At 33.5% G+C, this 24,173-nt stretch overlaps 1 protein-coding gene across 2 annotated transcripts in view; it reads left to right on the top strand.

The window, feature by feature from the left end:
- The window catches only part of LOC149956323 (uncharacterized), a 37,477-nt gene extending 27,822 nt beyond the window's left edge, over positions 1–9,655 (top strand). The window contains exons 3-10 of one of the 2 annotated variants that reach the window (XM_090164705.1): positions 2,207–2,310; positions 3,198–3,351; positions 4,089–4,120; positions 5,468–5,590; positions 6,517–6,633; positions 6,689–6,809; positions 8,233–8,395; positions 9,362–9,655. In XM_090164705.1, the coding sequence (XP_090020831.1) occupies positions 2,207–2,310; positions 3,198–3,351; positions 4,089–4,120; positions 5,468–5,590; positions 6,517–6,633; positions 6,689–6,809; positions 8,233–8,395; positions 9,362–9,488 (941 nt within the window). In that variant the 3' untranslated portion in view covers positions 9,489–9,655. The remainder of the gene's footprint in view (positions 1–2,206; positions 2,311–3,197; positions 3,352–4,088; positions 4,121–5,467; positions 5,591–6,516; positions 6,634–6,688; positions 6,810–8,232; positions 8,396–9,361) is intronic. The other variant, XM_090164706.1, reaches the window with a different exon arrangement.
- Positions 9,656–24,173: the final 14,518 nt, after the last annotated feature.

The following is a 24,173-nucleotide window of genomic DNA, read 5'->3' as shown; positions in this document are numbered from 1 at the left end:
ATTTTACCAACCTTGATGCATTCCCATCTCTTGTAGGGGATTCTGAACACCTTAAAAAAGTATATTTCAGCATTTACATCTTTCTTCGAATTAATGACGTTGTCAGAAATCTATCTTTTAAATAAAAAGATTTATCACTGAATCTTAAACTAGTTTAATTTTTATATCTTTAAATTAAACTTTAAAAAGTAAAATATATTAGTTTCCCCTTAAAACATTTAGCGCAATCAATAATATTAAATACACCGGTAGGTACTGTTAAAAAATGGCTCTAGTTTAAAATATGTGGGGAACATCTGAAAAGACTAGGTAAATAAAAAATACTGGTAATAATTTTAGGTGATAATGGGATTTTGATCTATTGAAACGTAGCTCTCTCTGCAGCGCGTTAAATAAAATTAAAGTGTCCTGTTGTGAGCTCCCATCAGCGCGATTTTCAAATCGATAGTGCCTAAAATTAGCGAAAACATTAGAGAAACTAACGCCATATTTATTAGTTTAGTTGGTTGACGAAACGCTATTTTTGACTCTGATTTTGTATGTCATAGAATCGATGGTGGTGAATGTAGTGGCGATTCATTTAATGACTCAAGTAACTTTTATACTTGAAACCCCCATATTTAAAGCAAATATAATATTAATAAATAAAGTGAAAAACCGATAGCAAAAGCAAGCTCGACAGTCTTAGCAGACCGGGTTAAACGACTTCTTTCTTCCATAGTCCAGTTCTCAAGGTCACGTACGCAAATAAAATGTGAATAAAGTTATTACACTGTGCAGATTATAAATGTATCAATTTAAAACTGGGGTGTGGTTTAAAGTTTAAATTAAAAGAATGATTTTGCATTATTTAATGATCTTGGCAGCTTAATATACATTATTATATTGTAGAAATCGCACCATACAATAAAGTTAAAGAACATCCTTTTATAAGATTTACAAGCGATTAGAAATGTTTTGTAGATATACATCGATCGTTGTAATTAAAACTTCCGTATGGTTAAAAACTTTGTCATCCAAAACTGTTGTTTTCCACCTAAGGGTAAAAACGTTTTAACCCGTGAGAAATGGTTCGCTTTTCGAAGATTACCAAATAGGGGCCTTAGACAAAATGGGCGACGTGGCTAGGGGAATGGAGTTCGGATCGTTGCAAGATCTGGGGCAAGGCGCCCCTAAAATTTTACATCAGTTATCATATAATACCGGAACCTAACTTGTGTATATTTTGAACTTGTCTAATACGAAATCGTGATGGTTTTACTATTAAAATAGTTTTTTTCTATAAGTTAAACGAATATAACCATATATAAAGAATTGAAATAATTTTACGGTATTTGTTATTTATTTTATGGGTGGGTTCATTTGAATTGTTACTCGGCTTAACTAGGAGTGATATGGTGCCAAAAAAATGCGTTGTAATTTGATAACAGCTCGTTCACAACTCTATTGTTCAATTCACCGTTAAAAATAAAAAATGTACGTTATAAAGGTTTTGCGAAAAATGAATGTATTGAGAAAATTGGGATGCCCAAATAAAGTTTATACGGGTAATCGTTAACAATTGCCAAGTAACATTATTATATTTATAAAAAGGTGCTTAATTTTTTATGGCAAATTTATTTATTTCGTGTTATATCAATAACAAAGTAACCTTACTTTTTAGAAATGCCACGGCTAGTTCCGAACCAATACAGTTACGGAAGAAACGAAATACAATATATGGTATGTTATGACATTCCTGATTTCGACCATTTCGATTAGAGACAATTTAAAAGATTAAAAATTCTATCAATGTTTCGAAATATTGTTAAAAAATTAAGATTTTTAGGGAAAACAAAGAATTTTAATTGAAAAGGAAATAATTTAATATTTTAAAGTAAGAAAGAAAAGTTGATTTAATGAATTATTAAGCAAAAATATTTTTCTTCAATACGGTTTTTTAAAAACCTTTCAAATGTTTAAAAATATTTTTAAAATATAATTTTGGAAACAAACAATCTGAAAGTTTGGAAAACATTTATTTTGAAAGTTTTAAGAAAACTTATAATACGTTTTTTGAAAACATGAAATTACACTCTCGAGAAGCTAAATAACCAGTTGATATTTGAAAGTATATTTTCTGAAGTAACTCTTGTCAAACGAATACAGCTTACATTGCTTTTTTCAAATCGTCTTTTTTTTCTGAATGATTTAATTTTATTTGAAGTTCCATCCCGTTACAAGGAATCGGCCATCGCCTACGCATATCATCGACAAACATACAAAAAGACTGAAACTACTTGGGCTTCCGAAACTACGGTCTTAGTAACGGTAAGAACAGTCTCGGACAGTAAATTGTTTTTATTGGGTGGAGTTTCTGGCGATAGCTTGGCCTTATTTCAAGCTTTGACGAGGAGTGTTGGACACCCGTTTCAGATTTAGCATTGCTATAGGGTGCTCGCTCAACCATTTGATGTTCGAAAACACACTTCATGTAGCTAGAAACACGGATGGCGGTCAACCAGTGTGGCAAAATTTTCTGACCGAATTATTGTACCAAGTGTAAAATATTATAGTATAACAATAGAAATTATGGTACCAATATAAAATAGTATTAAAAACCTTTTAATTTTAAAGTGTTTTTTGCAAAACATGCAGTTAACTGTTCTCGTGTCGTATCTTTATGGGGAGTGGATGTAGTCAGTATCGACCATAGAAATCGTAGTAACTAACTTGAACGATTTTAAAAAATTTGCAGCGCGTGCCGATAACTAATTCTGTTTTCTTTGATGTCGAGAGATTTGGCAACACTTAAACGTGGGTTTAATATTTCGTTGCCTGAAAGCAAAAACTCAGTAACTGTTATTATACTTTTATGTAGTATAAAGTTACGTGGTTTTTGCTTTCTGGCAACCATTTTTGGGATAGTTAATTAGAAATTCTTATTATTTAAGTAGTAGAAATAATTTAAATTTCAAAATAGTACCATTATAGTACAAAAGGTTGGAAATATGGTACATTTTTTAAATATATAATACGCTCTCAGAATAATAGTACCATTTATAATATGATGCAAAATTATAATATTTATACCATAATTATAGTCCGTATGGTAACGCTGCAGTCAACCGCCTTTTCGTGGTTCGAAAGACAAAAAGGCGAAAAACTTTTTGTAGTACGTAATTTTTAATGATTTTAAGAAATTATTTTCCTTTTAGAAATCTGGGGAAGAGTCAAAGGCGAATAAATTGTTTGGAACCAAAACGTCCACTCCAAAAAAACGAAAGGGATTAAACATAAATGGTAATCAATTTGCTCCGAGTTTAACAGAGGCATCAACTATTTGTTTTGGTGCCAGTGGAGCTTCCAAAGGTCAGTCATCAATTTAGATTTCTATGTACGGTGCATTATTAGGATATCATAGGCTCATGTGTATAAAATATTATTTGATTCTAAGAAGTGTTTTATAGGTACTTATTTTGGGTCAAAATTAAATAATGGTCAGAGTTAAACAATATGTAGATATTTATGTCATTTAGAGGACCACACAAAGTTAATAAACCTGCGCCAGCTAGCCGCGAAAAAGGTTTCCTAAATCAACAAGGGGTTTTCTTTGGCGATATTTTATATACTTAATATATGTCACATTTTAATCTGACCTTTATAGGACTCCTTAAAGGACTTTATTTACCTTGTCAAAGTTATAATTTTTTTTTCTCTACCAACTAGTTGATCTGAATCGTATTTATGAGAAACCCAGGTAGAATTATAGTATACGGTATCCGTCGCCATTTGGTTTTTTAATTTTTCTTAAACAATCAATGGACAATACAATTTTGTTTCAAATAAAACCCCGCTTTTCGAAAAACATTGAGAATTTATGGTATATTTTCAAAATCATAAATTACGTTATTCAATCCAATATAGGTAAAATTTAGAAAATATACCATAAATTCTCAATGTTTCTTGAAAAGCGGGGGCCTATTTGAAATAAAATTGGTTTGTCCATTGAATATTTAAAAAAAATTGAATAAAAAAGAAAATTGCGACGGATACCTTATACTATAATTGTACCGAAACCCACTTACTCCTCTATTTATATCTTGCAGAAAGAAAAGAAGAATTTCAAAAGCGATCAACGGTATGTTTATATTTAAAAAAAATAATTATATGGTATTAAGATATTTTATAGAAAGAAGCAAATGTATTGCCTAATGTAATTTTTTTAAAAAAGGGTGTTAAATGCCATTTTAACACCAGGCTATTAAACTTATTATAAAGATAAGGAAAATATGATGCAATTATGCTCCTTACCAATTAAATCGCGGTATATCATTAGGTCTCAAAACGTCACGTTTTGGTCCATTATGCAAGTTGAAACAGTCTTTTTGATCTCGTAGGGTAGTAGTAGATGAAACCGGGTCGAAAGATGAAACAGGGCCTCATTCCAAATGGACTTTGATAACCTTTCGTTTTCAAAATGCCGATGATTTTGAGATGGCGTACAGGCGATATCCTAAATGTTCGATATCTCTAAATCGCTTTGTCGGAAAAGGGTGTTCTATACGTAAAAAAGCAACGTTAATTAAGTTAGTTCATTATTTCATTAATTTCTTAAGGTTTCTTTTAAAAACCAACTTGTTTATTATTAAAACTTGCATAATTTATGAGATACATGCTTCGTTATTTCCATTGAATAGCTTGGATGGTAAACAACTCTTTGTAGTATTATATTTTTTAATTAAGTTTAATGAAAATTTAATTATAACCGTAAATATCTACTTAGAAACGGATTTGCACCTAAAGAAGAAATTTGTGGTATTGAACGCTTAATTGTTTGAACACGAACCAAAGATAATGGCATTTAAAATATCGCGTGAACACCATCTTGAAATAGACACTGTTTTCAGAAAGATACGGTTTTGAGAGTTCATAGAAAAATGTAGGCTACCCCGACAAATCCTCTATTAAAGCTGAAAGTTTTTCTCTTGCCGCCTTTCGGTATTTTGGGAAGCTGTTGGCTCATGTGGCATGAAGGGTTTGCCACTAACCTCCTAAGCAGTTTAATTCAGCTAACTGAATAAATGACAATACACGTATTTGGAAGACTCACACCTAGGTTAGAAGCCTAGCTGATTATTATGATAATGTCCATGGATCAAGAATTTTCTTTTCTGGCTATTGTTAAATTTTAATTAAATATTAAGCACGTTAAAAATCATAACCACAGTTTAAATAACAATTAGGGTAAAATATACGATGTATGTTTTTACTTCATTATGATAAGCTGCTTTTCGATTAATCAGACATAGGGTAAAACGTGAAAAGAGATCCGTTATTTGTTTATAAGCATGTAGAATGTTCAGTAAAAAAATCCAAATTTCGCACTGCGGCCTTTTTGGCGTAATATGGAATATATTTAAGGGGTTTTCTTCGATTTAACCTCTTAGAGTTTTTCATTGTTCCTATGCGATTCCTTATTAAACAGGACATCAAATGGGATTTGATTAGCCCTATGGATAGACTTATCGTCGAAACCCAGCACCTTCTCGCAAACTATCAGGCGCGGAAGTCCACGAGTATGTTGGAGGATCAAGCGAAAAGCCACAAAGTAAGTGCGATTTCTAAAAGTCTAAACAGACCTATAAACTGAAATGAATTGAATTTTTACAATCGGAATATGTATTGCGCAATTTACTTGTTGCTTATTGGTGAATGCACGTTGGGTCGTAGGCTAACGTCAAATCTAAGCCCTTATTGAATTATGCGTCATGAAATATTTTTAAATAGCAAATAAGGAATCACAAACCAGTGATCGCCATTGTGTGTGTCCAAATGTCATGGGTAAACGAATCATGGCTATGAAAACAGGTCACACCCAATAATAAGCTAAGAATTTTTTTAACTGTTTTAACAAGCTAATAACTTGGCTCTGAAAACCCATATATTAAATTCAAAATGCCGACACTATAGAGGGGAACAGCAAATGTGGTTCGTTGTTCCCCATTAAGTAGCAGGCACTACTAAAAAACCTATTTTGAGATCATTTAAAACGGAGCCTTGTTTGCTACTTAAAACTTGCCATTTGAAGGTGAAGATCACCCGTTTCTTCACCCTTTAATAAAATGTCTGACTTAAAGATAGCTATCTCATGATCTAAAAGAAGTTCTTTGTAGTCAGTTCAGATTCTTCAAATAGGGTCAAACTGCCAAAACTTACCAAAATGTCGTCAAACTCCAAAAAAATAAAAATAGTGGAATATCCTATTCAAATTGTGTAAAAATCGAACATGTTTGGTTTGCGAAACCAAGATTGCATGAAACAATTTTAATTTTTCAATATCCGAAATTTTACGATATTATTTCAACCCTTTTCTCCCAAATATTCAAAAGTTACATAATTTAAAGAAAACTCTTGGGTTTGTGACCAGCATGCAGGAAAAGAGTTGGAAAACTGCTTGTAAACGTTTTTAATTTGTGGGTGGAAATTTAGCATTTTTCAAACATTTATATATATATAAAATTAAATTTCTTTAAGGCAATATTAAATAATCTGATGATGGAAAACGTGGCTTTGTCGGACCAGTGGTCAGCTACGGCCAAGAAAGTCAACCATCGCGAACAGACGCTATGCAGATGCGGTTATCTGGAAAAGGTTCGAAAATATTTCAAAGCTGTTGAATATTAATAAGCTTAATTTATCTGTTTAGATGGATAATGTATGTAAAGTTTTGATCGACGCTTTGGACATTGCTGCTGACCTTAAAGACTCTGCATCCCAAAAGGATTATAATAGATTGTTTTATAAAAGCATGGGTATTCCACGTTCAAGTAAGAGACTATCAATTCGAAACAAACGAAAAGTTTATTGTTTTTACTCTAAAGAATCATAGGTGGGGCCTGAATTTAACCCTGGTTAAGGGATAAATTTGGTATTTTCTTATTGGATGAACCCATGACTACATAATGGGGCTCTCGGATATCTGCAAAAAGGGTTGCCAGTAAACAGAATAATTATATACTGAACATTTAACTTGCTCCATCGTTGACTACTATAGGAGATAAAATTATTTAACTTTAATTTGGGAATTACATAATCAGAAAAAATTAAGAAATAAAATAGCCGATTTATTATTGTAACTTGACTTCTTTCACACATGATTGCTCATACGAATGAAGACGGTGATTTACGCACTGAACATAATTTTGCCCTTTGAAAATTCGTAACATTTAGTTTTCCATGAGCAACACATTGGAACCAATTACATAAAATTAAAAAGTCTGAAAAATTAATTTCGGTATTTTGTAGTTTAACCGTAAAAGTAATGAAATGGAATTTAATATTTGTTGTTATGGTGTGACAGTCCTGCATAATCCATTGGTCTTAACTACAAGGCACTAGCACTAAACCTTTTAATACAGGGTGTTAACTGAAAATGGACCAGGGCGAATATCTCACAATGTGTTTTAGCTACGATTTTGAAATTTTAGGTTGTTATAGAGCGCTCAGGGGGTCAACCAACTATGAAAATGTCAATGACCTTGAACCATGTCTTCAAGGTCGTTCGAAAATTAACTTGAGAACCGTAAGAGCTACGAAGTTGGTTCCAATTAGAAAGGTGTTCCCCGTCACATATTATGGCTAACTAGGTTTGATTCGATCTGATTTCCGAAATAATAAGTTGAGCAATGTTAGGCCAAAATCATGAAGGTCGTTAAGTTGATAACGTGTTAAAGACGATGTTTAACTGATACCTTTAAAAGTACTCTTGTTAGAGTACTGAAATTTGTTAGACAACCTCATCGTGGTTGACGGTCTTTAGTTTGAAAGTTTCAGCTCCCAAAACGCGTCTTCCACACGTTATCAACTTAACGACCTTCTTGATTTTGGCCTAACATTGCTCAACTTATTATTTCGGAAATCAGATCGAATCAAACCTAGTTAGCCATAATATGTGACGGGGGACACCTTTCTAATTGGAACCAACTTCGTAGCTCTTACGGTTCTCAAGTTAATTTTCGAACGACCTTGAAGACATGGTTCAAGGTCATTGACATTTTCATAGTTGGTTGACCCCCTGAGCGCTCTATAACAACCTAAAATTTCAAAATCGTAGCTAAAACACATTGTGAGATATTCGCCCTGGTCCATTTTTTAGTTCACACCCTGTATAATTTATATCTAGGAATATTTTTAAGTTAATTAAATTATATTATAAATCATTGGACAATGCATTTACAATTTTTTTACAAGGCTTTAGCTACGAGGAGGATCTTGAAAAGCGCCTCGATCGACTATTAATTTCGGAACATGGTATCGCTGATGAGAAATGGAAAGTTTTGGACGAAATTATGAGTACTTTTCGGGATCTGTCTAAAACACCAGAAGGCCACTCCATGGAAGACTTTTTTGCACGGTGAGATATTTCCACCAAGTTAAATCGAGAAAGCAATCTTCCTCCTAGAATAGATTGTCCATCTGTGTTTTTATAGTGTTTATTTGGTTGAAGCAACATCATAACCTTTTTCTACTAAAAGCTTTCAGTTGAAAATAGATTAGGCAAAATAACATTTCTTTATAGGACATAAAGGATAATATTTCACTCTATTGGATTTTTATTAAGGTTTAAATATAACTTAATAAGAATTACAGAATACAGAGTTACTTGGCTGCCTGGTGTCCTAACGCTAATTTAATATTAACACCTATTGCTATTTACACAAACTCTAAATAAGCAGGGTTTGAATATAAAAAAACCGCGGATGTTTTTGGGTTGGACCCACCTTAAAAAACCCACAATAAAGCCCACTTAAAAAACAAAATTGGCGAAAAAAGGTTAAATTTATAGATTAATAATTAAACTATATTAAAGAATTTAAAGAATTAAACTTTAATTGTGTAAATTTTTTAATATTACAAAAATATGGCTTTTTAATAAACTTTAAATCAATATGTAGCAGAATATGGAGCAGGCGATACTTTACGTCTACGAAAGATAAGAATAAGGTCGAGAAATTAGTCGTGTTAAATTGAAAATAAAAAATTAAAATTAAGTAAATCATCGAATTAAGGTAAAAACCGAAAAAAACCCAAAAAGTCCAATGGGCTGGGGTTTTTTTTTAAACCCGGTTTTTTTTAAACCCTGTAAATAAGTGAACCATCTTTTAAAAAGACTTTAGGGGTTTTGTACCAATTTTAAAAGAATTTGCTTTCAATCACATTAATTACAGCCTAATTTCAGCTTTAAAGTTAAATAGATAATTTTTTTACCGGAACTGTTTTCCCAAGCTATTGGCGTAAACATATAACATAGAATGCTATATCATATGCCAATGTATATTTGCTACTATAGCTATATACGGCTATTTTTATTATCGACTAGATTGTGCTGCAGGTGTAAGACTCTCACGAACGCTGTGAGCCGTAAACTCTCCATTCTGTTGGACGCCAAAGCAAAGAGAGACAGGCGAGCACCGACTGAACTCAACAAGGAACTCTTTAATTGGTAACGCGATTTTATTAACTGTTAAAAATTGTTTATGTTAAGCGTTATTTTGCAAGCATTAATAATTTATCATTTTATTGTAAAACCTCTACCTCTGTTACTTCCAAAAAAAAATTTCATTTGAAATATTTGATTTTATTACTACTTTTCAATTAAAGTTTTTATATCTTGTATCTTTGTCACTTGCAAATTGCATTTTTATTAGAAATGTGATTTTAATTACAGTTTAGCATTAAAAGCAATTTTTAATGGTTATGATATCGTTCAAAATTAACGGTTCCATTGAGGTAAACTCTGTGGTACTACTGTCTTCGAAATGAATTAGTTAGGCTGGCAACTCTTAAGCAAATAGCCCAATTTATGAAACCATAAATTTCCTTAGTTCCAGGCGAATTCTTAGTCCTTTTGGTCAAACATTCTTATTTTTAAACTGAATCCGAAACAAGTCTTTAAGTTAATTTGTCTATTATAATACATGATCGGAAGTTATCTCATTTTCTCATTTTGGAGAGCCCAAAAATCACAAACGCGATTAGGGTTTTCACCGATCTAACATAATCTGGTAAAAGGGGTCTTCAAAGCCGAGCAGATACTGACGAAAGAAGAATTTGGGGTATGATATGTTAAATGTAATGTGAATATTGACTAAGATCAAGTAAAGGTGGTCTATGACGATCCACAGTGTGTGCTGTGTAATAGTAAGTTTTTGAAAAAACTCGAAGATAATTTGTCTGGGGCACATCTGTGTGATATTTTATTTCCTATATTTAAGCAAAATAATATATTTATATTAATTAAATATTTATAAATTATATTAATTAAATATTTATAAATTATATTAATTAAATATTTATAAATTATATTAATTAAATATTTATAAATTATATTAATTAAATATTTATAAATTATATTAATTAAATATTTATAAATTATATTAATTAAATATTTATAAATTATATCAATTAAATATTTATAAATTATATCAATTAAATATTTATAAATTATATCAATTAAATATTTATAAATTATATCAATTAAATATTTATAAATTATATCAATTAAATATTTATAAATTATATCAATTAAATATTTATAAATTATATCAATTAAATATTTATAAATTATATCAATTAAATATTTATAAATTATATTAATTAAATATTTATAAATTATATTAATTAAATATTTATAAATTAAATAAATTAAATATTTATACATTATATCAATTAAATATTTATACATTATATCAATTAAATATTAATACATTATATCAATTAAATATTAATAAATTATTTAAATTTTATATTTAATTAAATATTTTATGAAGTATTTAATGTAAAATTTGATCGTGATCAGGAATTGAACTCGGGTCGCATTATTACCATGCTGATAGTTTACCGCCGAGCCGTTGACTTCCTTAGGGAAAATTTTAAAGTAAAGGAACCATTATGATAAGGCGGGTTTTGTTACTAAACGGATGAATACAATGTCTGTGGATATTTTTTATTGAACTTTGTTTTTTAATTTTTGTGAAATTGTTTTTATTTCGTCGGGAATTGAACCGGGAACGCGGTTTTAGGACTTTGAATCGTTGCTGCTGTGTTATTGATTCCTTTTACGTTGTGTTATAAATCTGTAATATATTATTCAATGACGTTGTTAAACTCTTTAATAGTCAGTAGGTTTAGTTTTTTCGGATACTCTTTTTTTAATATAATATGTATCTGGGTTTTAGGCAAAGGAAGGGTGGTATGTTATTTTTACTGATCGAGATAATGTTGTTTTTGTCTAGTTTTTGATCTTATATTTTTATCTTTGGTTTTTTGAGATTATTTTGTTGCCACGAAAATGTCCAGTTTAGGAGGAGACTTTATAGTGTGTAGGTCGTGTTGTTTAGCTTATCCGCTTTCATGATAATAACGTCAAAAATTCCTGTTTGTTAATGGTAAGGTGTCGCACTAACTATTCCGTCTACGGTCATTTATTGATATACGAGCTGTGGTTTAGTCAAGTGGCTTTGTGATGATAATATTTCGCTTCTTGTTAATACATTTTTATTGGTATGGATACTTGGACATCGACGACTCCTAATGCAGTCATTGATTTCCTTGGTGTGCGAGTCATTACATGATATTGGAAATTGGATGGTATTGGTCTTTTTCATGCGATATGTGTCAAAACGTCCACAGGAAATCTACGAGTCGTCCACTACCAGATATCTAATATAGCTATTCTGCGGTATCTTAATCAAGGGCGAGTGTTGAAGTAAAATGAGCGTTAAAGATGCGGCTAGTATTTCGTAAGCGAGAAAAATACAAATACCCTCTGTAGATATTTATTTAATTAAAATTCGCTTCGTATTATATTTAACTGATAAACTTGTTCTGTAAATAGGGTTAAATTCAATTGTGCATTGTTTTAGTAAGTCTAACTCGCTGTTGTAACTACTTAATTTATAATATCCTGAATAAATTAAACGTGGTTGTTTCGTCTCAATTATTTAAATTAAAATTTTATACCGGGCAGGGATTGAACCGAGATTACGTTTTTAGTAAATAACCCTGAATTGCGGAGATATCTTTAAGGGTCGTCTCGGGAAATTAATACCACTAGGTACCATTCTTCCGAGGAGAGGGATATTTTGGCTTGCCAACTTGTTCAAGTCGTATTTAGTGAAAAAGAAGTCAATTTTTTTGACGCTCTTAAATTTTCTCTTTGACAATTGTCTTATAGCACCTAGCGGTTAAAATTTAAATTTTCAAAAAACGTGAAAATATTTTACGATTTAGATGCAATTCTGGTAGAAAGTGGCCCCCAGCACGTATAATGTACAGTACAAATTTCAACTTTCTAGAGAACAAAGTGTTTTTAAACAATCACTTTTTCAAGAGAAAAAAAACATCCTGTATGTTTTCTCATTAATTGCCATGGTTCCATTCTTTTAAAGGATTAGTTTTTCGTAAAAGGCATTTATAATCGAATTTACGACTAATTTCATTATAAATTTTAAGTTATGATTGTTTATTAAATACTACTTCTACAGTCTTAAATTATTTTTTACACTTAATCTAAACAGAATTGTAACTAAAAATGTCAGCCATATTTAGAAACTAACTAACTCTTATTTGAGGGTCAAATTTACTACTTAAAAGCGATATTTCCAATAATATTCTGAAACAATTTTGAATTTAAAATTTGATTATTTTACACTGCCGGTTTTAATTTCATCTAGGTTAATTATGGTACATTTTCCATCGAATTAAAGTGGTTTTTACACACAATCCTAAGGATTTTTGTGTATAAGTCTCACGTACAGTGTAGCCGATGCCGATGGCGCTGTGTCACGCATACCTATTCAACGGTTAAGGCTAGAAGAGTAAATGATATCTTGTTCGAGTGTACATGCATCGCCATTGATAGCCTTTCATAAGTTTTTGAAATCGAGGCCCAAGAAGTTTTGCATTTGCCCAATTTACTATTCTCGGTGATTTCATTTATGTGGTAGATATTTTCTTAAAAGTTAAGTCTTATAACGTTAAAAAAATGTTATTCGATAGGTTAGGATTGAGGAAACCTACATCTTCGGTTATATCAGTAAATATTAAAGTTATGTATAGTTTTCAGGGTAAGTTACGGGACCCCAATTTTCGTGGCTTTATATTTTCGCCTAAAAATCTACATATAGTTCCTTATTTTAAGTCAGATTGTTATATTTTTGAATAGCTGTGGTTTACATTTAACCTAGACTTGCAAATACGTTCCTTAAATTTAATTCTAAGTAAGGTTTTTTGGGTAGCGTATACGGACCCCCGCAATTTCCAACATTGTAAATCCGCGTGTTTATAGAGGTCTACGCGCCCGTTTCCCTCTGGCGTTTTTCAGTGCCGTTCAGAGTCTGTGGGCCGCGCTTTCAACGTATGACCAGAAGTAACAATTAAGTATGACACTGATCAGCCTAGTCTTCGACGTATGACCAGAAGTAATAAACGTGACACTCAACGTAACAAATAAGTGTGATCAGAAGTAACTAATAAGTGTGATCAGAAGTTACAAATAAGTATGAAACTGATTGAACTAGTCTTTGTCGTATAACCAGAAGCACTAAGTGTGACACACAACGGCTAACTAGTATTACCAAATAAGTGTTATCAGAAGTAAAAAATTAGAAGTAACAAATTAGTGTAAATTTGTATATATGTGTGACCGTGGATATATTTTGGTTGTGATACCGGCGTTGCAGGTTGCTGTGAATAGCTCAAACAAACTTAACACATTAGAAGTATTGTGTGTATTCTGACCGTCTTACGTCTTGTTTGATCTTAACTTTAAAGGTATATTTTACCCTTACGTATTCCTATTATGCTTATACTAATATTATTTTAAACTTTATCTAAAAGTAAATGTAACTACCACGGTTAAGAGATAATTAAGTCTTACCAGAGTGTCAAATTTCGTTAAAATATGGCAAATTTAAGACAAAACTTATTTAACATAATCTTGAAATTTTCTTCTTAGACTTATGCTTATCGAAAACACTACTTGATCTTTATTTATTCCATATTTGGAACGTGAAGTATGCTTTACTCGCATTTACTTTTAACCTTTTTTCAACTGACTTTATAGGGTTTAAAAAAAGATTTTTAATTTACGGGTATTTTTATCGACTAACAATTAAGGATTTAATTTTAAGCCCTGTTCTCGACTTTTTAAATATTCAATAATATGTAAATTTGCATATCTATTTTCCCTCTCTAATTGCTGTCGATTTTACAACTTATTTAGAACTTAATATAAATCGAAATGTAACGTAGTAATTAAGACATGTTTAAAATTTTAATAAGACCTCGGCGAGTTCAATTAAGTTAGCAAATATTTTTCACGTGTGAGCTTTGTTATAATCTTACATGTTTGATATTTCGATGTATTTAATATAGCGTTTTATTGCAATTTACTTTAAGACTTGATTCTTATATTACATCCTCAAATAAGACTACTATTTTCCTAATACCTAAGCTTTATTCAAGAACATATTAAAAAATTTAACCTTATTTATGTTTTCAAAATACAGACGTAAAATGCTTAAGTACCACAACTACGATTACATATTTGAGTCTTGCCATAAACCTTATTAGGTTAAAATAAGGATGTTTTATTTAAATATATTGTATGCTGTAAATTTAAGCTTTCTTTAAAACCTTTTCATATTTTACATGAAAAGGAGATTTGAACCCATTTTGTTCTTTTAATTTACGTCAAGCTTAAAACTTTTAAAGGACTTTAAGAAATCGCGGAAATAAAGAGGTTTTTAAATTATTAATAAGGCTTCTGTGATTGATAATTTGCAAATATTATATACGCTTAAGATTTGTTTCAGTATTATGCATTTTGATTTTTCGAAAATATCTGTTAATTTCACTCTCATCTAAGACTTGATCCTTATTAATCCTAGTTGCATCCAAAAACAAGACTCCTATTTTCGTAAGGGTTAGGTCGAGAATGACATAAACCACTATGATACAGAAATGGATTTTACCGAATTCCATCATATAGAAATCATATATAAATACCAAGCTAAAAATAACATGAGCTACGATCCATATTACCATAATATATTGTAATAAGTGCAAATTTCAGAAAAATCGAAGCATTTTGGGTGGTTTTAAAAATTGATTTTTCACCGATAGGTCGCTGACAAAAAGTGTCCATGAACAGGTTGGGTAAGTCGAAATACGGTTATTTCCCGAAAATCTCAAGCTTCTATTCTAACATACGTACATTTTTGATATTTGCTTCTTTTGGTTTTAGAAGAAGCTATTTCCGCCTACGGCCAACTTGTCTTCTTTCGAGATCTCAAAATTCGAGAAAAATTACCGTTATTTGACCATGGACACTGTATCTCTAACCGGACGGGAAAAGCTGTAGCTTCCACCATACAAAATCACCTGGTTTTAAAAATTGATTTTTCACCGATAGGTCGCTGACAAAAGGTGTCCATGAACAGGTTGGGTAAGTCAAAATACGGTTATTTCCCGAAAATCTCAAGCTTCTATTCTAACATACGTACATTTTTGATATTTGCTTCTTTTGGTTTTAGAAGAAGCTATTTCCGCCTACGGCCAACTTGTCTTCTTTCAAGATCTCAAAATTCGAGAAAAATTACCGTTATTTGACCATGGACACTGTATCTCTAACCGGACGGGAAAAGCTGTAGCTTCCACCATACAAAATCACATGGTTTTAAAAATTGATTTTTCACCGATAGGTCGCTGACAAAAAGTGTCCATGAACAGGTTGGGTAAGTCGAAATACGGTTATTTCCCGAAAATCTCAAGCTTCTATTCTAACATACGTACATTTTTGATATTTGCTTCTTTTGGTTTTAGAAGAAGCTATTTCCGCCTACGGCCAACTTGTCTTCTTTCGAGATCTCAAAATTCGAGAAAAATTACCGTTATTTGACCATGGACACTGTATCTCTAACCGGACGGGAAAAGCTGTAGCTTCCACCATACAAAATCACCTGGTTTTAAAAATTGATTTTTCACCGATAGGTCGCTGACAAAAGGTGTCCATGAACAGGTTGGGTAAGTCAAAATACGGTTATTTCCCGAAAATCTCAAGCTTCTATTCTAACATACGTACATTTTTGATATTTGCTTCTTTTGGTTTTAGAAGAAGCTATTTCCGCCTACGGCCAACTTGTCTTCTTTCAAGATCTCAAAATTCGAGAAAAATTACCGTTATTTGACCATGGACACTGTATCTCTAACCGGACGGGAAAAGCTGTAGCTTCCACCATACAAAATCACATGGTTTTAAAAATTGATTTTTCACCGATAGGTCGCTGACAAAAGGTGTCCATGAACAGGTTGGGTAAGTCAAAATACGGTTATTTCCCGAAAATCTCAAGCTTCTATTCTAACATACGTACATTTTTGATATTTGCTTCTTTTGGTTTTAGAAGAAGCTATTTCCGCCTACGGCCAACTTGTCTTCTTTCAAGATCTCAAAATTCGAGAAAAATTACCGTTATTTGACCATGGACACTGTATCTCTAACCGGACGGGAAAAGCTGTAGCTTCCACCATACAAAATCACCTGGTTTTAAAAATTGATTTTTCACCGATAGGTCGCTGACAAAAGGTGTCCATGAACAGGTTGGGTAAGTCAAAATACGGTTATTTCCCGAAAATCTCAAGCTTCTATTCTAACATACGTACATTTTTGATATTTGCTTCTTTTGGTTTTAGAAGAAGCTATTTCCGCCTACGGCCAACTTGTCTTCTTTCAAGATCTCAAAATTCGAGAAAAATTACCGTTATTTGACCATGGACACTGTATCTCTAACCGGACGGGAAAAGCTGTAGCTTCCACCATACAAAATCACCTGGTTTTAAAAATTGATTTTTCACCGATAGGTCGCTGACAAAAGGTGTCCATGAACAGGTTGGGTAAGTCAAAATACGGTTATTTCCCGAAAATCTCAAGCTTCTATTCTAACATACGTACATTTTTGATATTTGCTTCTTTTGGTTTTAGAAGAAGCTATTTCCGCCTACGGCCAACTTGTCTTCTTTCAAGATCTCAAAATTCGAGAAAAATTACCGTTATTTGACCATGGACACTGTATCTCTAACCGGACGGGAAAAGCTGTAGCTTCCACCATACAAAATCACCTGGTTTTAAAAATTGATTTTTCACCGATAGGTCGCTGACAAAAGGTGTCCATGAACAGGTTGGGTAAGTCAAAATACGGTTATTTCCCGAAAATCTCAAGCTTCTATTCTAACATACGTACATTTTTGATATTTGCTTCTTTTGGTTTTAGAAGAAGCTATTTCCGCCTACGGCCAACTTGTCTTCTTTCAAGATCTCAAAATTCGAGAAAAATTACCGTCATTTGACCATGGACACTGTATCTCTAACCGGACGGGAAAAGCTGTAGCTTCCACCATACAAAATCACCTGGTTTTAAAAATTGATTTTTCACCGATAGGTCGCTGACAAAAGGTGTCCATGAACAGGTTGGGTAAGTCAAAATACGGTTATTTCCCGAAAATCTCAAGCTTCTATTCTAACATACGTACATTTTTGATATTTGCTTCTTTTGGTTTTAGAAGAAGCTATTTCCGCCTACGGCCAACTTGTCTTCTTTCAAGATCTCAAAATTCGAGAAAAATTACCGTTATTTGACCATGGACACTGTATCTCTAACCGGACGGGAAAAGCTGTAGCTTCCACCATACAAAATCACCTGGTTTTAAAAATTGATTTTTCACCGATAGGTCGCTGACAAAAGGTGTCCATGAACAGGTTGGGTAAGTCAAAATACGGTTATTTCCCGAAAATCTCAAGCTTCTATTCTAACATACGTACATTTTTGATATTTGCTTCTTTTGGTTTTAGAAGAAGCTATTTCCGCCTACGGCCAACTTGTCTTCTTTCAAGATCTCAAAATTCGAGAAAAATTACCGTTATTTGACCATGGACACTGTATCTCTAACCGGACGGGAAAATCTGTAGCTTCCACCATACAAAATCACCTGGTTTTAACAATTGATTTTTCACCGATAGGTCGCTGACAAAAGGTGTCCACGAACAGGTTGGGTAAGTCAAAATACGGTTATTTCCCGAAAATCTCAAGCTTCTATTCTAACATACGTACATTTTTGATATTTGCTTCTTTTGGTTTTAGAAGAAGCTATTTCCGCCTACGGCCAACTTGTCTTCTTTCAAGATCTCAAAATTCGAGAAAAATTACCGTTATTTGACCATGGACACTGTATCTCTAACCGGACGGGAAAAGCTGTAGCTTCCACCATACAAAATCACCTGGTTTTAACAATTGATTTTTCACCGATAGGTCGCTGACAAAAGGTGTCCACGAACAGGTTGGGTAAGTCAAAATACGGTTATTTCCCGAAAATCTCAAGCTTCTATTCTAACATACGTACATTTTTGATATTTGCTTCTTTTGGTTTTAGAAGAAGCTATTTCCGCCTACGGCCAACTTGTCTTCTTTCAAGATCTCAAAATTCGAGAAAAATTACCGTTATTTGACCATGGACACTGTATCTCTAACCGGACGGGAAAAGCTGTAGCTTCCACCATACAAAATCACCTGGTTTTAAAAATTGATTTTTCACCGATAGGTCGCTGACAAAAGGTGTCCATGAACAGGTTGGGTAAGTCAAAATACGGTTATTTCCCGAAAATCTCAAGCTTCTATTCTAACATACGTACATTTTTGATATTTGCTTCTTTTGGTTTTAGAAGAAGCTATTTCCGCCTACGGCCAACTTGTCTTCATTCAAGATCTCAAAATTCGAGAAAAATTACCGTTATTTGACCATGGACACTGTATCTCTAACCGGACGGGAAAAGCTGTAGCTTCCACCATACAAAATCACCTGGTTTTAAAAATAGATTTTTCACCGATAGGTCGCTGACAAAAGGTGTCCACGAACAGGTTGGGTAAGTCAAAATACGGTTATTTCCCGAAAATCTCAAGCTTCTATTCTAACATACGTACATTTTTGATATTTGCTTCTTTTGGTTTTAGAAGAAGCTATTTCCGCCTACGGCCAACTTGTCTTCTTTCAAGATCTCAAAATTCGAGAAAAATTACCGTTATTTGACCATGGACACTGTATCTCTAACCGGACGGGAAAAGCTGTAGCTTCCACCATACAAAATCACCTGGTTTTAAAAATTGATTTTTCACCGATAGGTCGCTGACAAAAGGTGTCCATGAACAGGTTGGGTAAGTCAAAATACGGTTATTTCCCGAAAATCTCAAGCTTCTATTCTAACATACGTACATTTTTGATATTTGCTTCTTTTGGTTTTAGAAGAAGCTATTTCCGCCTACGGCCAACTTGTCTTCTTTCAAAATCTCAAAATTCGAGAAAAATTACCGTTATTTGACCATGGACACTGTATCTCTAACCGGACGGGAAAAGCTGTAGCTTCCACCATACAAAATCACCTGGTTTTAAAAATTGATTTTTCACCGATAGGTCGCTGACAAAAGGTGTCCATGAACAGGTTGGGTAAGTCAAAATACGGTTATTTCCCGAAAATCTCAAGCTTCTATTCTAACATACGTACATTTTTGATATTTGCTTCTTTTGGTTTTAGAAGAAGCTATTTCCGCCTACGGCCAACTTGTCTTCTTTCAAGATCTCAAAATTCGAGAAAAATTACCGTTATTTGACCATGGACACTGTATCTCTAACCGGACGGGAAAAGCTGTAGCTTCCACCATACAAAATCACCTGGTTTTAAAAATTGATTTTTCACCGATAGGTCGCTGACAAAAGGTGTCCATGAACAGGTTGGGTAAGTCAAAATACGGTTATTTCCCGAAAATCTCAAGCTTCTATTCTAACATACGTACATTTTTGATATTTGCTTCTTTTGGTTTTAGAAGAAGCTATTTCCGCCTACGGCCAACTTGTCTTCTTTCAAGATCTCAAAATTCGAGAAAAATTACCGTTATTTGACCATGGACACTGTATCTCTAACCGGACGGGAAAAGCTGTAGCTTCCACCATACAAAATCACCTGGTTTTAAAAATTGATTTTTCACCGATAGGTCGCTGACAAAAGGTGTCCATGAACAGGTTGGGTAAGTCAAAATACGGTTATTTCCCGAAAATCTCAAACTTCTATTCTAACATACGTACATTTTTGATATTTGCTTCTTTTGGTTTTAGAAGAAGCTATTTCCGCCTACGGCCAACTTGTCTTCTTTCAAGATCTCAAAATTCGAGAAAAATTACCGTTATTTGACCATGGACACTGTATCTCTAACCGGACGGGAAAAGCTGTAGCTTCCACCATACAAAATCACCTGGTTTTAAAAATTGATTTTTCACCGATAGGTCGCTGACAAAAGGTGTCCATGAACAGGTTGGGTAAGTCAAAATACGGTTATTTCCAGAAAATCACAAGCTTCTATTCTAACATACGTACATTTTTGATATTTGCTTCTTTTGGTTTTAGAAGAAGCTATTTCCGCCTACGGCCAACTTGTCTTCTTTCAAGATCTCAAAATTCGAGAAAAATTACCGTTATTTGACCATGGACACTGTATCTCTAACCGGACGGGAAAAGCTGTAGCTTCCACCATACAAAATCACCTGGTTTTAAAAATTGATTTTTCACCGATAGGTCGCTGACAAAAGGTGTCCATGAACAGGTTGGGTAAGTCAAAATACGGTTATTTCCCGAAAATCTCAAGCTTCTATTCTAACATACGTACATTTTTGATATTTGCTTCTTTTGGTTTTAGAAGAAGCTATTTCCGCCTACGGCCAACTTGTCTTCTTTCAAGATCTCAAAATTCGAGAAAAATTACCGTTATTTGACCATGGACACTGTATCTCTAACCGGACGGGAAAAGCTGTAGCTTCCACCATACAAAATCACCTGGTTTTAAAAATTGATTTTTCACCGATAGGTCGCTGACAAAAGGTGTCCATGAACAGGTTGGGTAAGTCAAAATACGGTTATTTCCCGAAAATCTCAAGCTTCTATTCTAACATACGTACATTTTTGATATTTGCTTCTTTTGGTTTTAGAAGAAGCTATTTCCGCCTACGGCCAACTTGTCTTCTTTCAAGATCTCAAAATTCGAGAAAAATTACCGTTATTTGACCATGGACACTGTATCTCTAACCGGACGGGAAAAGCTGTAGCTTCCACCATACAAAATCACCTGGTTTTAAAAATTGATTTTTCACCGATAGGTCGCTGACAAAAGGTGTCCATGAACAGGTTGGGTAAGTCAAAATACGGTTATTTCCCGAAAATCTCAAGCTTCTATTCTAACATACGTACATTTTTGATATTTGCTTCTTTTGGTTTTAGAAGAAGCTATTTCCGCCTACGGCCAACTTGTCTTCTTTCAAGATCTCAAAATTCGAGAAAAATTACCGTTATTTGACCATGGACACTGTATCTCTAACCGGACGGGAAAAGCTGTAGCTTCCACCATACAAAATCACCTGGTTTTAAAAATTGATTTTTCACCGATAGGTCGCTGACAAAAGGTGTCCATGAACAGGTTGGGTAAGTCAAAATACGGTTATTTCCCGAAAATCTCAAGCTTCTATTCTAACATACGTACATTTTTGATATTTGCTTCTTTTGGTTTTAGAAGAAGCTATTTCCGCCTACGGCCAACTTGTCTTCTTTCAAGATCTCAAAATTCGAGAAAAATTACCGTTATTTGACCATGGACACTGTATCTCTAACCGGACGGGAAAAGCTGTAGCTTCCACCATACAAAATCACCTGGTTTTAAAAATTGATTTTTCACCGATAGGTCGCTGACAAAAGGTGTCCATGAACAGGTTGGGTAAGTCAAAATACGGTTATTTCCCGAAAATCTCAAGCTTCTATTCTAACATACGTACATTTTTGATATTTGCTTCTTTTGGTTTTAGAAGAAGCTATTTCCGCCTACGGCCAACTTGTCTTCTTTCAAGATCTCAAAATTCGAGAAAAATTACCGTTTTTGACCATGGACACTGTATCTCTAACCGGACGGGAAAAGCTGTAGCTTCCACCATACAAAATCACCTGGTTTTAAAAATTGATTTTTCACCGATAGGTCGCTGACAAAAGGTGTCCATGAACAGGTTGGGTAAGTCAAAATACGGTTATTTCCCGAAAATCTCAAGCTTCTATTCTAACATACGTACATTTTTGATATTTGCTTCTTTTGGTTTTAGAAGAAGCTATTTCCGCCTACGGCCAACTTGTCTTCTTTCAAGATCTCAAAATTCGAGAAAAATTACCGTTATTTGACCATGGACACTGTATCTCTAACCGGACGGGAAAAGCTGTAGCTTCCACCATACAAAATCACCTGGTTTTAAAAATTGATTTTTCACCGATAGGTCGCTGACAAAAGGTGTCCATGAACAGGTTGGGTAAGTCAAAATACGGTTATTTCCCGAAAATCTCAAGCTTCTATTCTAACATACGTACATTTTTGATATTTGCTTCTTTTGGTTTTAGAAGAAGCTATTTCCGCCTACGGCCAACTTGTCTTCTTTCAAGATCTCAAAATTCGAGAAAAATTACCGTTATTTGACCATGGACACTGTATCTCTAACCGGACGGGAAAAGCTGTAGCTTCCACCATACAAAATCACCTGGTTTTAAAAATTGATTTTTCACCGATAGGTCGCTGACAAAAGGTGTCCATGAACAGGTTGGGTAAGTCAAAATACGGTTATTTCCCGAAAATCTCAAGCTTCTATTCTAACATACGTACATTTTTGATATTTGCTTCTTTTGGTTTTAGAAGAAGCTATTTCCGCCTACGGCCAACTTGTCTTCTTTCAAGATCTCAAAATTCGAGAAAAATTACCGTTATTTGACCATGGACACTGTATCTCTAACCGGACGGGAAAAGCTGTAGCTTCCACCATACAAAATCACCTGGTTTTAAAAATTGATTTTTCACCGATAGGTCGCTGACAAAAGGTGTCCATGAACAGGTTGGGTAAGTCAAAATACGGTTATTTCCCGAAAATCTCAAGCTTCTATTCTAACATACGTACATTTTTGATATTTGCTTCTTTTGGTTTTAGAAGAAGCTATTTCCGCCTACGGCCAACTTGTCTTCTTTCAAGATCTCAAAATTCGAGAAAAATTACCGTTATTTGACCATGGACACTGTATCTCTAACCGGACGGGAAAAGCTGTAGCTTCCACCATACAAAATCACCTGGTTTTAAAAATTGATTTTTCACCGATAGGTCGCTGACAAAAGGTGTCCATGAACAGGTTGGGTAAGTCAAAATACGGTTATTTCCCGAAAATCTCAAGCTTCTATTCTAACATACGTACATTTTTGATATTTGCTTCTTTTGGTTTTAGAAGAAGCTATTTCCGCCTACGGCCAACTTGTCTTCTTTCAAGATCTCAAAATTCGAGAAAAAATTACCGTTATTTGACCATGGACACTGTATCTCTAACCGGACGGGAAAAGCTGTAGCTTCCACCATACAAAATCACCTGGTTTTAAAAATTGATTTTTCACCGATAGGTCGCTGACAAAAGGTGTCCATGAACAGGTTGGGTAAGTCAAAATACGGTTATTTCCCGAAAATCTCAAGCTTCTATTCTAACATACGTACATTTTTGATATTTGCTTCTTTTGGTTTTAGAAGAAGCTATTTCCGCCTACGGCCAACTTGTCTTCTTTCAAGATCTCAAAATTCGAGAAAAATTACCGTTATTTGACCATGGACACTGTATCTCTAACCGGACGGGAAAAGCTGTAGCTTCCACCATACAAAATCACCTGGTTTTAAAAATTGATTTTTCACCGATAGGTCGCTGACAAAAGGTGTCCATGAACAGGTTGGGTAAGTCAAAATACGGTTATTTCCCGAAAATCTCAAGCTTCTATTCTAACATACGTACATTTTTGATATTTGCTTCTTTTGGTTTTAGAAGAAGCTATTTCCGCCTACGGCCAACTTGTCTTCTTTCAAGATCTCAAAATTCGAGAAAAATTACCGTTATTTGACCATGGACACTGTATCTCTAACCGGACGGGAAAAGCTGTAGCTTCCACCATACAAAATCACCTGGTTTTAAAAATTGATTTTTCACCGATAGGTCGCTGACAAAAGGTGTCCATGAACAGGTTGGGTAAGTCAAAATA

Source organism: Leiobunum rupestre, chromosome 2, assembly GCF_980474605.1.
Source record: "Leiobunum rupestre chromosome 2, qqLeiRupe1.1.hap1, whole genome shotgun sequence".
Lineage (NCBI taxonomy): Eukaryota > Metazoa > Arthropoda > Arachnida > Opiliones > Sclerosomatidae > Leiobunum > Leiobunum rupestre.
This window is presented reverse-complemented; position numbering and strand designations above follow the sequence as displayed.